At 46.7% G+C, this 12,872-nt stretch overlaps 1 protein-coding gene across 4 annotated transcripts in view; it reads right to left on the reverse strand.

The window, feature by feature from the left end:
* RCAN1 (regulator of calcineurin 1) overlaps positions 1 to 12,872 on the reverse strand; it is a 108,501-nt gene that overhangs the window by 53,612 nt on the left and 42,017 nt on the right. The window contains exon 3 of one of the 4 annotated variants that reach the window (XM_081572973.1): positions 4,601 to 6,023. The exons of the other annotated variants lie outside the window; for them this stretch is intronic. Coding sequence (XP_081429099.1) covers positions 5,748 to 6,023 — 276 coding nt within the window. The 3' untranslated portion in view covers positions 4,601 to 5,747. Of the gene's footprint in view, positions 1 to 4,600; positions 6,024 to 12,872 lie in introns of those variants that run through there. 4 annotated transcript variants of the gene reach the window in all.

The following is a 12,872-nucleotide window of genomic DNA, read 5'->3' on the forward strand; positions in this document are numbered from 1 at the left end:
TCCCCAGGTGTATTTGTAAGCCGTGGCTGGACTATTTTTGATGTCGACAATAATGATCTAGGGACTACCTGGGCACTCCGGTTAAGGCTTTGCGTTTCCAATGCAGGGGGCACGGGTTTGATCCCTCATCAGGGAACTAAGATCCCACATGCCACTTGGTGGAAAAAAAAAAAACCCTAAAAAAATTACAAAAAGAAGAAAGAAAGAAAATAGTGATCTGCCTGGGTATCCTATTTAAGTGCCATTCTGATGCTCTCTATGTAAACAAAAATACATTGGACTAGTTTTCCTTTCCTCCCGGAGTATAATAAAATACTGTTACCAGTGCTATGTGGCTAGTTTGAATAGTTGACAGCAGAACTGCAAGAATGAGCTCTCTCTGGAAAATGTTTACCTCTTCCTGGATTAGGTTAGGTTACATAAAAGTTAGCTACCTGAGTCATCCATTTATGAAAAGAAGCTAAACAGGAATTCATACGGTGTCGACACCAATAAAAGCTGAATTTTAACTCGGAACTATTCTGCCAACATTGGCCCCGTGTCGGTGGTGGGTGTGGAGGGGCACAATGGTCTTACTGTTCAAACCAGCTGGTGCTCACTGGACTGGCTCCTGGCCCGCTGAATTTTCCACTGGCTCAGGGTTTGGCTCCTTCAGAGGCTCAAGATCCTATCTCCTTCAATTCAAGGATCTACCCAGAAAATTCCATGCCGTGTGTCATTCCAGCACCCTAGTGTTACACTCCATTACATCCTCTTAAATGTGACTGCATTAACCGAAGCGGGCCACTCCCAGATCAGCCTCATATTTTCTGTGATGTCAGGCAGAACCAGCGTTTCAAGAAAATCCTGAGCCCTCTGTGAATTCCATTATGAAGGCATGTAAAACAACCGTCTTGCTCTGTTTCCCACTGGGGTAACCTCTGAAGGTCACATGTTGGCTGTAAATCAATAAAGACTTCCTGGAGCCCTGATTTCGTCCATGGCGACATCAGTCTGGGAATACGCTCATGCTCCTGAAAAATCAAATTACTCTATATTCCATAATTACCCCCAGTGCTCTGAGTATTTGACCATCACTGGATGAATACCTACTATAGGCCAGGCATTCCCAGGAAAGTGTATTTTCTGGGGGAGGCTAGACAACTGGGTGGCACAGGAAGAAAGGCCCGGAGCATGCCCTGGGGAGGACTGCGGAGCTCAGAGGGAGTGCATCTTTGGGAAAACAGGATGTGGGGATGGCGGTGCCAGCAGAGCCCGCATCGTCTCGCAGGGTTCCTACACCCGAAATATCTAGGACAGCAGCATCTCTGCACAGCAACGTCAATATACTTAACACGGCTGAGCTGTACTTAAAAGGAAAAAAACAAACAAACAGAGATATGAGACCTGAATCATGAGGAAACATCAGACTGATGGCCATTCAGTGAAATGACACATCTGGTACCCTTCAAAAGTGTCCAGGGCCTGAGAGTCCAGGAAAGATGGAAGAGCCGTTCTCAACCGAAGGGGAGTCAACCTCAGACAACCAACTGGGCACATGTGAGCTCCAGCAGGATCCAAAGGACGCCACTGTGGACCAGTGGAGAACTCTGAACGGAGTCTCAGGATTACACGGCAGCAATGTATCAGTGTTTATGTCCTGATTCCTACAGTTTTATGGTGATGATTTGGCAGTGTGTCCTTGTTTTAGGGGATATTCTACTGTAGGCAGGGGTGGTGGACACGGGTGGCAACTATTTTCAAATGGCTCAGAAAAAAAAGCTGCCTGTATTGAATTTGTGACTTTTCTGTAAGAATAACAGCAACAACAATACTAAACACAAAAAAGAACGACTAGGCAGACATATGGAGAAGTTCAACACAGCGCTGTCTCAGGGTGGTGTTGGGGCCTCCCAGGACTGAAGCCCAGCTTCACTCTCGATACTGTGCCACCTCAGGCAAGCAGTTTCACCGCTATGGGCTTTGCTTTCTCATTCATAAAAAGGTATGCTAGCTCACACAGTTGTTGTGGGGATCCAACAGGAGACGTGTAAAGTGCTCGCAGTGCTGATACAATTATCATGAGCACACACGTTAATCTGATATTCTTAACCCAAATAATCAAAGATGCTGTTGATGGCGCATCCTTGTCAACCTTCTGCCACCAGCGTGCCTGGCTACCTTTGTTACTTTCCAGCTTCACCTCTGCTTTTTTGGGAACTAACATCCAAAGCAGAAAGCCACTTCATTTGACGTGAGCTACTAGAAACCTAAGATTTCCCTGTAGCTCAGGGTACAGGGAAAAGAATCTGCCTGCAACACAGAAGACCCAGGTTCAATCCCTGGGTTGGGAAGATCCTCTAGAGAAGGGAATGACAACCCACGCCAGTATTCTTTCCTGGAGAATGCCCACGGACAGAGGAGCCTGGCAGGCTACAATTTGTGGGGCTGCAAAGAGTAGGACACGACTGAACGACTAACACTTAACACTTCACTAGAAACCTAAGAACTCACTATACGCTCCGGGGTAAAACTTAACTTGGCGCCAATATTGTGTGCAGGTCAGGAAGCAACAGTTAGAACTGGACGTGGAACAACAGACTGGTTCCAAATAGGGAAAGGAGTATGTCAAGGCTGTATATTGTCACCCTGCTTATTCAACTTATATGCAGAGTACATCATGAGAAATGCTGGGCTGGATGAAGCACAAGCTGGAATCAAGATTGCCAGGAGAAATATCAATAACCTCAGATATGCAGATAACACCACCCTTATGGCAGAAAGTGAAGAGGAACTAAAGAGCCTCTTGATGAAAGTGAGAGAGGAGAGTGGAAAAGTTGGCTTAAAACTCAACATTCAGAAAACTAAGATCATGGCATCTGGTCCCATCACTTCATGGCAAATACATGGGGAAACAGTGCAGACGGTGACAGACTTTATTATTTTGGGCTCCAAAATCACTGCAGATGGTGACTGCAGCCACGAAATTAAAAGACGCTTACTCTTTGGAAGGAAAGTTATGACCAGCCTAGACAGCATATTAAAAAGCAGAGACATTACTTTGACAACGAAGGTCCGTCTAGTCAAGGCTATGGTTTTTCCAGTAGTCATGTATGGATGTGACAGTTGGACTGTAAGGAAAGCTGAGCGCCGAAGAATTGATGCTTTTGAACCGTGGTGCTGGAGAAGACTCTTGAGAGTCCCTTGGACTGCAAGGAGATCCAACCAGTCCATCCTAAACGAGATCAGTCCTGAGTGTTGTTTGGAAGGACTGATGCTGAAGCTGAAACTCCAATACTTTGGCCACCTGATGCAAAGAGCTGACTCATTTGAAAAGACTCTGATGCTGGGTAAGATTGAAGGCAGGAAGAGAAGGGGATGACAGAGGATGAGATGGTTGGATGGCATCACCGACTCAATGGACATGAGTTTGAGTAAACTCCAGGAGTTGGTGATGGACATGGAGGCCTGGCATGCTGCAGTCCATGGGGTCGCAAAGAGTCAGACACGACTGAGCGACTGAACTGAACTGAACTGAATATCGGCCCCACCTTTTTGAGCTGAAATTCAGGATGTGTGGTGTTTTCGCCGAAAAGGGGCTCAGCCTTTCTGGGAAACAAGCTGGCAATATGTAACCATGTTTATAAGGTCTGTGATCTTGGACTCTATGGTTTCATTTGGGGGAAATAATTAGTATATTGGGCTTCCCTGGTGGCTCAGATGGTAAAGAATCTGCTTTCAATGAGGGAGACCGGTTTGACCCCTGGATTGGGAAGATCCCCTGGAGGAGGAGGGCATGGCAACCCACTCCAGTATCCTTGCCTGGAGAATCCCCATGGACAGAGGAGCCTGCTGGGCTACAGCCCATGGGCTCGCAAAGAGTCGGACACAACTAAGCACAATTATTACATTTAAAAGAAAAAAAAAGACAAGTTCATGATAGAAAAATATCTAAGGAAATGAAGCTGGAGAGGCAAGTGGGGGCCAGATCAGGCCTTGGAGGGATGTAGACACCATCCTGTAAGAACTGGGAGCCCACTGGAAGGAACAAGATAAGGCCTGAGACTCGGGAAGACCACTCCAGGCACCTCGTAGAGCTTGACCTGAACGGGGAACAGGGGTCAGAGGGGAGAGCCGCGTGGAGGTCAGGGCAGCCACCAGGTGGGAGGTGAGGAGGGCCAGGACCCAGGCAGCAGTTCTGGGCACACACACATGAAAAAATGGCCCGTGAATAAAAGCAGCACAAAAACCCAGTTAAGAATCACAACCATGTAAAATGCTACGTCTGTTCATCGGAAAAGATTTTCAAAGAAATTTATAGAGCGATGCAAATTGAATACGATACTCATTGATTTTCTTTTTTCTGAAAAGCTTATGAAAATCTCGTAATGATAAATACACCTTTATAATTTTAAGTCCAAGCTTTGACCCCTACTTGCCATTTTGGATAGTGTGACCCAAATGTGGTCAGCACTCGTCTGCCATGAGGTCAGAAGAGAAACTGAGTGTTTAGAAACTTTTAAAGCAATTTATCAGAAAAATTGCCCGTCTGTTGCATCTACCAATAAAACATTAAGGCTTGTGTTTTGTCTATCTTCCTATTCATACATCTAGCAAATCATTTTTATTATATTGTATTTATTAGTTGGCAAGAGGCTGAAACAAAGCAGGTCATCCTCAGAGACAGTTTGAGAAATGCTGATTGATAAACGCTGCACAGCTGGGGTCTCCCAGGGGCAGCTAGCAGTGCCTCTCAGCCCAGCCCCCCGCCCCAAATCTGGACAGATGTGCCATTTACATGGTGACTGGGATGTGGGGCTTAGCAGCTGGGAAACAGCCATATTATCCAGTTAGACAGTCATAGCTGGGGGAAGACACTGACAGTGATCACTTGCATGAGCGTGCATGTCACATACTACAACAGATCAGAAAACACTGCCTAAGGACTCCCCTAGTCCTTAAGATCCCACATGTCTCAGGGCAACAAAGCCTACCAACTGCAACTAGGACCTGATGCAGCCAAATGAATAAATTAATTTTAAAAAAGAAAACACTGCCTACACGAGAAAGGACATCGTCACAGAGCACTAGGACCTCTTCCTGGCTGACACCTTAATTTTTGCCATTTGAAAAAAGGGCACCACTAGATGAATCCAATGGTCTTTCCTCTATGTGCTCTCTGAAAGTTTTGCCACTTACGTTCAATAAATCTTAGCTGCAGAGAGATGACAGGACTTTTTACTCCAAGGGCTTCACTGTGTCTCCCTCCACAATGCCTGTGTATTTGCATGTGACCGATGCTCTGTACGGGCAGGCTCATGTCTGGATTTTTGCTCACTGTTGTACATGCATGCATGTGTGCATGGCACTGATCAGGACCACAGAGTGAGTGACGTGACCTCATGTTTACTGGCATGTGTGGTCTGTGGACAGCGCCCATCTGCAATGAGGTCACAACAGAAACTGAGCGTGTCTGGAAACTTTAAAAGCAATTTATCAGAAAAATTGCATGTTGCATCTAACAGCAAAACGTTAAAGCTTATGTTTTGTATGTCTTCCTGTTCCACTTCATTCTCCTACCAATTTATTTTTAAGCCTTTCCAAGCTTGTCTTAGGGGAGCTGCAATCTGTCTCCTGGGCAGTGAAGGCTAATTACTGCATTCACTGGGGAGCTTTCTGTTTCTCGCCTAACCTTCCACCTTTCTGGAATGTTCTAGACAATTCCACAGTATAAATGGGGAGAGCTGGCTTCAAAGACGGGGGAACTTTCAGAGCTGTGTAAAGATGAAAACGAGAAGCCTGGGGAGAGAGGAAGCTTCCCTTTCTTGGGTGCAGAGGCCGCACAGCCGCGTGGCATAGACATGGGGTGGGCCGGGGCACAGCAAGGTGGGCCCGCACAGATGGCTTCTGGACACAGAGGGTCCTCCCCAGACCCCAGGCCTCCAAATCCTGTGTGAAGAATTCCAGAGCAGCTCAAGATGAACAGCGCAGGGGTTCGAAGCAGGCTGCCTCCATGAACAAATGCAGGCCCACATAGCACGTTCCTAAATGGCCAGAAATTATACATCAATAATAAATTTTAAATACTTTCCATCTTCCTACTGAGAGAGTTAATTCTTAGGTAGGTTGATAAGAAATTTGGTGTCCCTGAGGAGGAGGAGATAGGGGTCCGGGGTTCTCAAAGAGGAGAAAGGGACAAACTTTTTTTTTTCTACATTCCCACATCTTAGTCACATGCAACATTTCTCTCTTTAAGCCCAGAGCTAATGATTACAAGACAAAACAACTCATCTTGCTAGAGGATATGATTTTCCTTAAACTAGATACCAGTGATTATATAACAACAATGTATCCTGCTCGAAGACATGTTTCTCCTTAAGAACCTTCAGACTAATCCTGCCATCTTAAAGTGCATTTTGTGGAAGTGGGTCTGCTAAGATCTTTCTATTGTTAGTTCTGATCCCATTATCTTATCATGTATGTTGTGGGAGTGGGTCTGGTAAGACCTTTACAACCTTGAGACATTCTTTTGATTTACTGTAACAACCAACTGAAAAAGTACATAGCTCCCTTGCTTAGACTAGTGAGGGGGCACTCTCCATCTCCCTCTGATGTCTATGTCAGAAGTTTTCTCTGTCCCTTTTTATACTTTAATAAAACTCTGCTACACAAAAGCTCTTGAGTAATCAAGCCTGGTCCCTGGTCCTGAAGCTAAATCTTCTTTGGAGATCAGCAATCCGTCATCATTCACCATAAGCTATCACTCCCTTGAAAAGAAAAAAAAAACTGCAATGCACAGAACGTTCCCCCTGAAAAATCCAGATGTGGAAGCCCTAATCCCAGTGTGATGGTATTTGGAGGTGGGGCCTTAAGGAGGTGATTGGGTCAAGAGGGTGGAACCCTCATCATAGGGTTAGTGCACTCATGAGAAGAGGTCAGAGGTCACTTACTCTTTCTGTCACGTAAGGATAACCATCAGCAACCCACGAGAGGGCCCTCACCAGAACCTAACCTTCCTGGCACTCTGATCTCACACTTCCATCCTCTGGGGCTGTGAGAAATACCTGTCTGATGTTTATAAGCTACCCAGCCTCTGGGGTTGTGTTATTGCAACTTGAGTCAACAGAGAGAGTCACAGAGTCCAGGAATACTGGGCTCAAATTTAGGATCTCAAACTCCTTGGTGTCCCTCACTGGAGTGTGACAGAATATTGACCTCTCCTACCATTGCCTGCTCCCCACACCCTGGGGTCACACCTCAAGGGGACTTCCCCACTCCAGGTGGGCATCCCAGATGACATGCGGAAGCTCTGTCCACAGCCCCAGAGACTGTGTCTCCCAGCCACCCTCTGGCCCAGCAGGGCATCACCTGTGGCTCAGTCCATGGTCTGGGGAAAGAGGCTCACGCAGAGCTTGTAAGTGGATTTGGGTCACTTGGGAGGGAACTGCAGGGTCCTGAGTTCCCTTTTGAACTGTGGTGCTGGAGAAGACTCTTGAGAGTCCCTTGGACTGCAAGGAGATCCAACCAGTCCATCCTAAAGGAGATCAGTCCTGAATATTCACTGGAAGGATGGATGCTGAAGCTGAAACTCCGATACTTCGGCCACCTGATGCAAAGAGCTGACTCATTTGAAAAGACCCTGATGCTGGGAAAGATTGAAGGCAGGAGGAGAAGGGGACAACAGAGGATAAGACAGTTAGCTGGCATCACCGACTCGATGGACATGAGTTTGAATAAACTCTGGGAGTGGTGATGGACAGGGAAGCCTGGCGTGCTGCAGTCCATGGGGTCGCAAAGAGTCAGACATGACTGAGCGACTGAACTGAACTGAGTACCCAGAATGCAGCACTAATGGAGGGGTGGAGGGTCTGGGTGACATGTCCCCTTGTAGGGGGGGCATGTGGATGTGGACGCAGGAGAGCTACTGTGGGGAAGCACTGGGCCCAGGGCCGGTGCCCGTGGCTGGGGTCTTTGGAGGTCCTGATTACGAGACAAGTAGTGCCAGGTTGCCTCCACACCCCACCCCCAATCCAAGACGGTTCCTTTGTCCTATAGCTTCTCAGTTACAAGGAACCAAACCCTCCCTGCCTCTGCTTCCCTGTTCTTTTCCCTTTTTCCCTTCCCAGTGTGTGCACACATGTGCACAAGGCACATACAGACACCTTGCACACGTGCACATCCCAGGCGCTCGTGTGCATGAGTGCACGCACACAGATCTGGGCCAAGAGGTAAGAGTGCATGAGGCCCAGAGGAGACACACAGGACCAGCAGGCCCTGTCCTCAGCTGGAAAGGGAGCTGAGGAGAGTCACACCAGGCGCCCTCACGTCAGTGTTCTTTGACCTGAAGGCTTTAAACTAAAAACCTGATAAACGGTATAGCTTTGCCATCTTCCCACTCCCGTGCAACCCCCAAGCCCCGTTATGGTTCTGCCTGTTTCTGCAATTTGAGGCTGTGTGGGCACAAACCAAGGGCTTTAAAGCAAAAGGAAACCCTGAATACTTGAAAGATGGCGAACACAAGGTCTAGGAGGTATCCCTCTCTTCGATAAAGGTAGCCAGCCATTCGGATTCATCTTAAATCAACTTTGAAATGGAAAACTTCAGTCCAGTTACTCACAGAGAAAATGCTTAAGGAAATCATTGCAGAATGTAAACTTAACAACCAGAGACATGTCTAGCAAGTATGGGCTCCACTGGAATTTCCTACTTCTTGCTGCTGATGCTGGTGTAATGGAATAGTAGCGTAACAGGAAAAGGGGGAGGGGAGGGAAAGCAGCTCTCTCTTTTGTGTATATTCCAGACTTCCGTCTGCTACTGGACAGGAGATAATCGGGGTGAACTAGATACTGGCCTGTCTCACGTGCATTTGGTTGGTCTCATGGTCAGGACCAAATTCCACATGATGTATAAAAGGGGCTTGGCTCTGAAAACAGGAGAAGGGTTGGCAGATTTGTGTGGCCGTGCACTTACGCAGTGTCCACAGGGACGTGAGCCTTCCACTCAGGACTGGAGGCCCAGCTTTGCAAGCACACGGAGGGCCTATTGTGGGAAGTCTGAGACACACGCTGAAAGCTGACTCCTGCTTCAGCACATCCGCTGGCTGCTGACGCCTTATCTAACGCCTCATCGCCCCCAAAGTCAGAATTCTGTCCTGAAACCTAGAGACTTTTCTGTGCTCCCATTAGGCAGGAGAAAGGCACTCTATATTGGATGCAATTCACCACCACCCCCAACCAAATCCATGGAAAGACCTTGCTAACATAATCCGATTGGCTGTTAAGAGCTTGACCTTGAGTAGAGTGTGCTTTAACCTGAAGGTTAATTTTGAGAATTCTGTTTCCCATCTTTACAATGATGTGAAATTGCAACTGAGTCTAAAATGTGCATCTGATGGTGGGAAACAGCAGCAATGCCAGGGAGCAAAGCTGTGTTGGTGCCACCTTAGTTCCTTGATGTTTATGGGACACGGAGCTCCTTACATGGATTTCCTTACCTTAATGGGGTGGGGAGTAGGGGGTGGGCTTCCCCGATAGCTCAACTGGTAAAGAATCCGCCTGCAATGCAGGAGATCCCGGTTTGATTCCTGGGTTGGGAAGATCCACTGGAGAAGGGATAGGCTACCCACTCCAGTATTCTTGGGCTTCCCTTGTGGCTCAGCTAGTAAAGAATCCACCTGCAATGCAGGAGACCTAGGTTTGATCTCTGGGTTGGGAAGATCCCCTGGAGAAGGGAACGGCTACCCACTCTAGTATTCTGGCCTGGATAATCCCATTCAACGTCCATGGGGTTGCAAAGAGTTGGACATGGCTGAACGACTTTCACTTTTCACCTTAATGGGAGGAATCCCATACTGATGACCAGTTAAGGATGAGGGGCTCTAGGCAGAAGGGAACTTTGCTTCTCTAAGTTACTGTGCTCACGGTACCCAGCTCACAGACAGCTGGGATGGAACCCATGGAATAGGACACGCTTGCACCTGCCTTTTCAGGGGCACATGGGAAAATGTGCCAAAATACCCCCCAAATGGTGGGCTCATAGAATTTGTCGGAATAAAACTGATTTTTGAAGCTGGGAGAATTGCTGTGTAGGAATTTCCCCAAATCCTGAAAGACTCAAAAAAAGAGCCCATTTCCTGGAAGTCATTTTTCAAAATGTTGTTGTTGTTCAGTCACTAAGTCATGTCTCTTTGCAACCCCACAGATGGCAGTACACCAGGCTTCCCTGTCCTTCACCATCTCCCAGAGTTTACTCAAACTCACATCCATTGAGTCGGTAAAAAAACGACTGCTGCCTTTATTTTGTGGTGACCCTGTGCACGCTAGCATATCTTGGATTAGAAACCCAATCTGACCATGATCTGGGGGGAAAGAACTTCCTGAGCTTCAGACAGAAGGCTGGGACCCCTCTCTCCCCCCACGCCCCTTGCCGTCTGCCCTCTGGGCACTGCTTGGGGCAGGGATGACGTCTCAAGGCAGAGCCTCCTGGATGGAACACGGGAGGGCGTGGGAGTGGAGGGATTAGCTGGAGGGAAAAGGAAAGAAAAGGAAGGGAAAGCAACTAACAACGTAAGCACATCCTATATGCTGGCAACGGTGTGACAGCGCTCGTAAATGTTATCTTTTAATACTTCTCATCTGGGTACATGTTAATTCCATTTACACAGGAGGAAACAATTTCAAAGAGGTGACAGCCTTGTCTGGGTTCATCAGTTAGTTCCTTTCTGGAGCCAAAGGTCCCTGGGCTCAGGGCATGTTCTCTAAGGGAGTGGGAGGGTGTGGAGGAGACAGGAGGCAGGTTCCTGCTGCTTCTCCTGAAGCCCGCGGCACAGTCCAACCACAGACCGAGCCTGGGGGAAAGGGGACAGGGAACCGAGGGCCTGTGTCCTCCAGGCCCCAACAGGAGAACCACAGGCCCCCATCTGAGTGGAGTTTTCAGTAAGTGCGCTGCCTGCTGTTGTTGCTGTTGTTCAGTCGCTGAGCCACGTCTGACTCTTCATGACCCCATGGACTGCAGCACGCCAGGCTCCTCTGTCCTGACTGTCTCCCGGAGCTTGCTCAAATTCATGACCATTGAGTCGGTGATGCCATCCAACCATCTCGTCCTCTGTCGCCCCCTTCTCCTTTTGCCCTCAATCTTTCCCAGCATCAGGGTCTTTACCAAGGAGTTGGCTCTTCGTCTCAGGTGGCCAAGGAGATTTTAAAGAAAACCCATCAAGCTAGAGGATCCCAGACTGTGAAAAAGACCTCTTCCTTTCTAAACATGAAGAGTTAAAAAAACAAAAAAGAAAGGTGGTACAGGTAAAATATGCTTTGGAGAAGATATAAGAGAATAAATCAAGTAAAGAAACAATAATTTAAAGGAGGAAAAAGAAGGAAGAAACAAAGAACAAGGAAAGGAGGAAGGAAAGAAAGTAAGAGGTGGGAGAGAGAGGAAGTTGGAGGAGGGAGGTAGGGAAATCCAGCCAGCTCTTCTCAGGCTCAAGAATTCTCCAAAAGACTAGGTGATTTGCTTCTTCCATTAACTACATTCCATTCCACACTTAATTTCCATTAATTTAAGTACCAGTGGTGTAAGAGCCCTTGTGAAAATAGAGAAAAATATCCTAGGAACAGGATGCAAATGACAACTTCTTAAACAATAAGTTTAGACTGCAGAGCGGCCTGGTGGCGTCTTGAATCAGCACTCTGCCACTGAAATATGCAAAGCACGCTGTCCACGTACTTCGTGCTTTATGGCTCAAAACTCTTTTGGAAATCACTTTCCATATCGCTTGTATCATCCATAACACATGTTCTGCATCATCTGTAACACATCTTTCTGATGACACATCTCTACCCTTTAAGGGTGGTGGATTTGGTTTCTTTTCTTTCCGTTTTTGAACACTTGAAACCAAAATTTGGTACGGTGAAGTACACGATCAACCTAGTAACACTATTATAACCCCCAAATAGAACGTGATTGTGGGTGTGTATGTTACCCGCTCAGTCCTGTCCAACCCTTTGCAACCCCATGGACTGTAGCCCTCCAGGCTCCTCGGCCCATGGGATTCTTCAGGCAAGAATACAGGAGTGGGTTGCCATTTCCTTCTCCAGGGGATCTTTCCTACCCAGGGATCGAACCCAGATCTCCTGCATTGCAGGCAGATTCTTTACTGTCTGAGTGACCAGGGAAGCCCTTAGAACGTGATCACAGTCCTCTCTAATTTTCTCAAGTACTCAGTGAACTTGCTCCAAACACAATTTGAAAAGAAGACCTACAAATTACTTTTAGTAAAGCACTAGAAAATGCCTATTTATAGAGATTTACATGGGTTTATATAAAACTATATATATTTTCAAAAATCCTTTCCCCCATCACAGACTCAAGGGAGTTGCAAACTTTAACAGAGACCCACAAAAATTAACCATGATTTTGAAGCATTCTCAGAGGGAAGCTGCTTTATCAATGACTGAAATGTGTTTAAATATGCCAAAACATAGTCTGATTTTCTGACAAAATTCTCCTGAGAAAAGAAAAATAAATCACCACTTAAAAAATGATTAGATGTATTCTATAAAAATTAAGCATGCATCTACCTCTTAAAAATAAGTATTATGCCAAACATGAAAGCACTTTTAATTAATGAAATCAAATTTTCCTAATAATGCCAACCAATTCATTTTAAGTCAAAGCTACACAGAGCATGACCGACTCAATGGACATGAGTTTGAGCAGACTCTGGGAGACAGTGAAGGACAGGGAAGCCTGGCGTGCTGCAGTCCATGGGGTTGCAAAAAGTCAGACACGACTGAGTGACTGAACTGTGACAGCAACAGAGACTACAGATACAATTTTTAACATTTATTATTTTAACTTATTTATTTGGTTGCACCGGGTCTTAGCTGTGGCACACA

Source organism: Giraffa tippelskirchi, chromosome 2, assembly GCF_054371585.1.
Source record: "Giraffa tippelskirchi isolate mGirTip1 chromosome 2, T2T-mGirTip1v1.2.pri, whole genome shotgun sequence".
Lineage (NCBI taxonomy): Eukaryota > Metazoa > Chordata > Mammalia > Artiodactyla > Giraffidae > Giraffa > Giraffa tippelskirchi.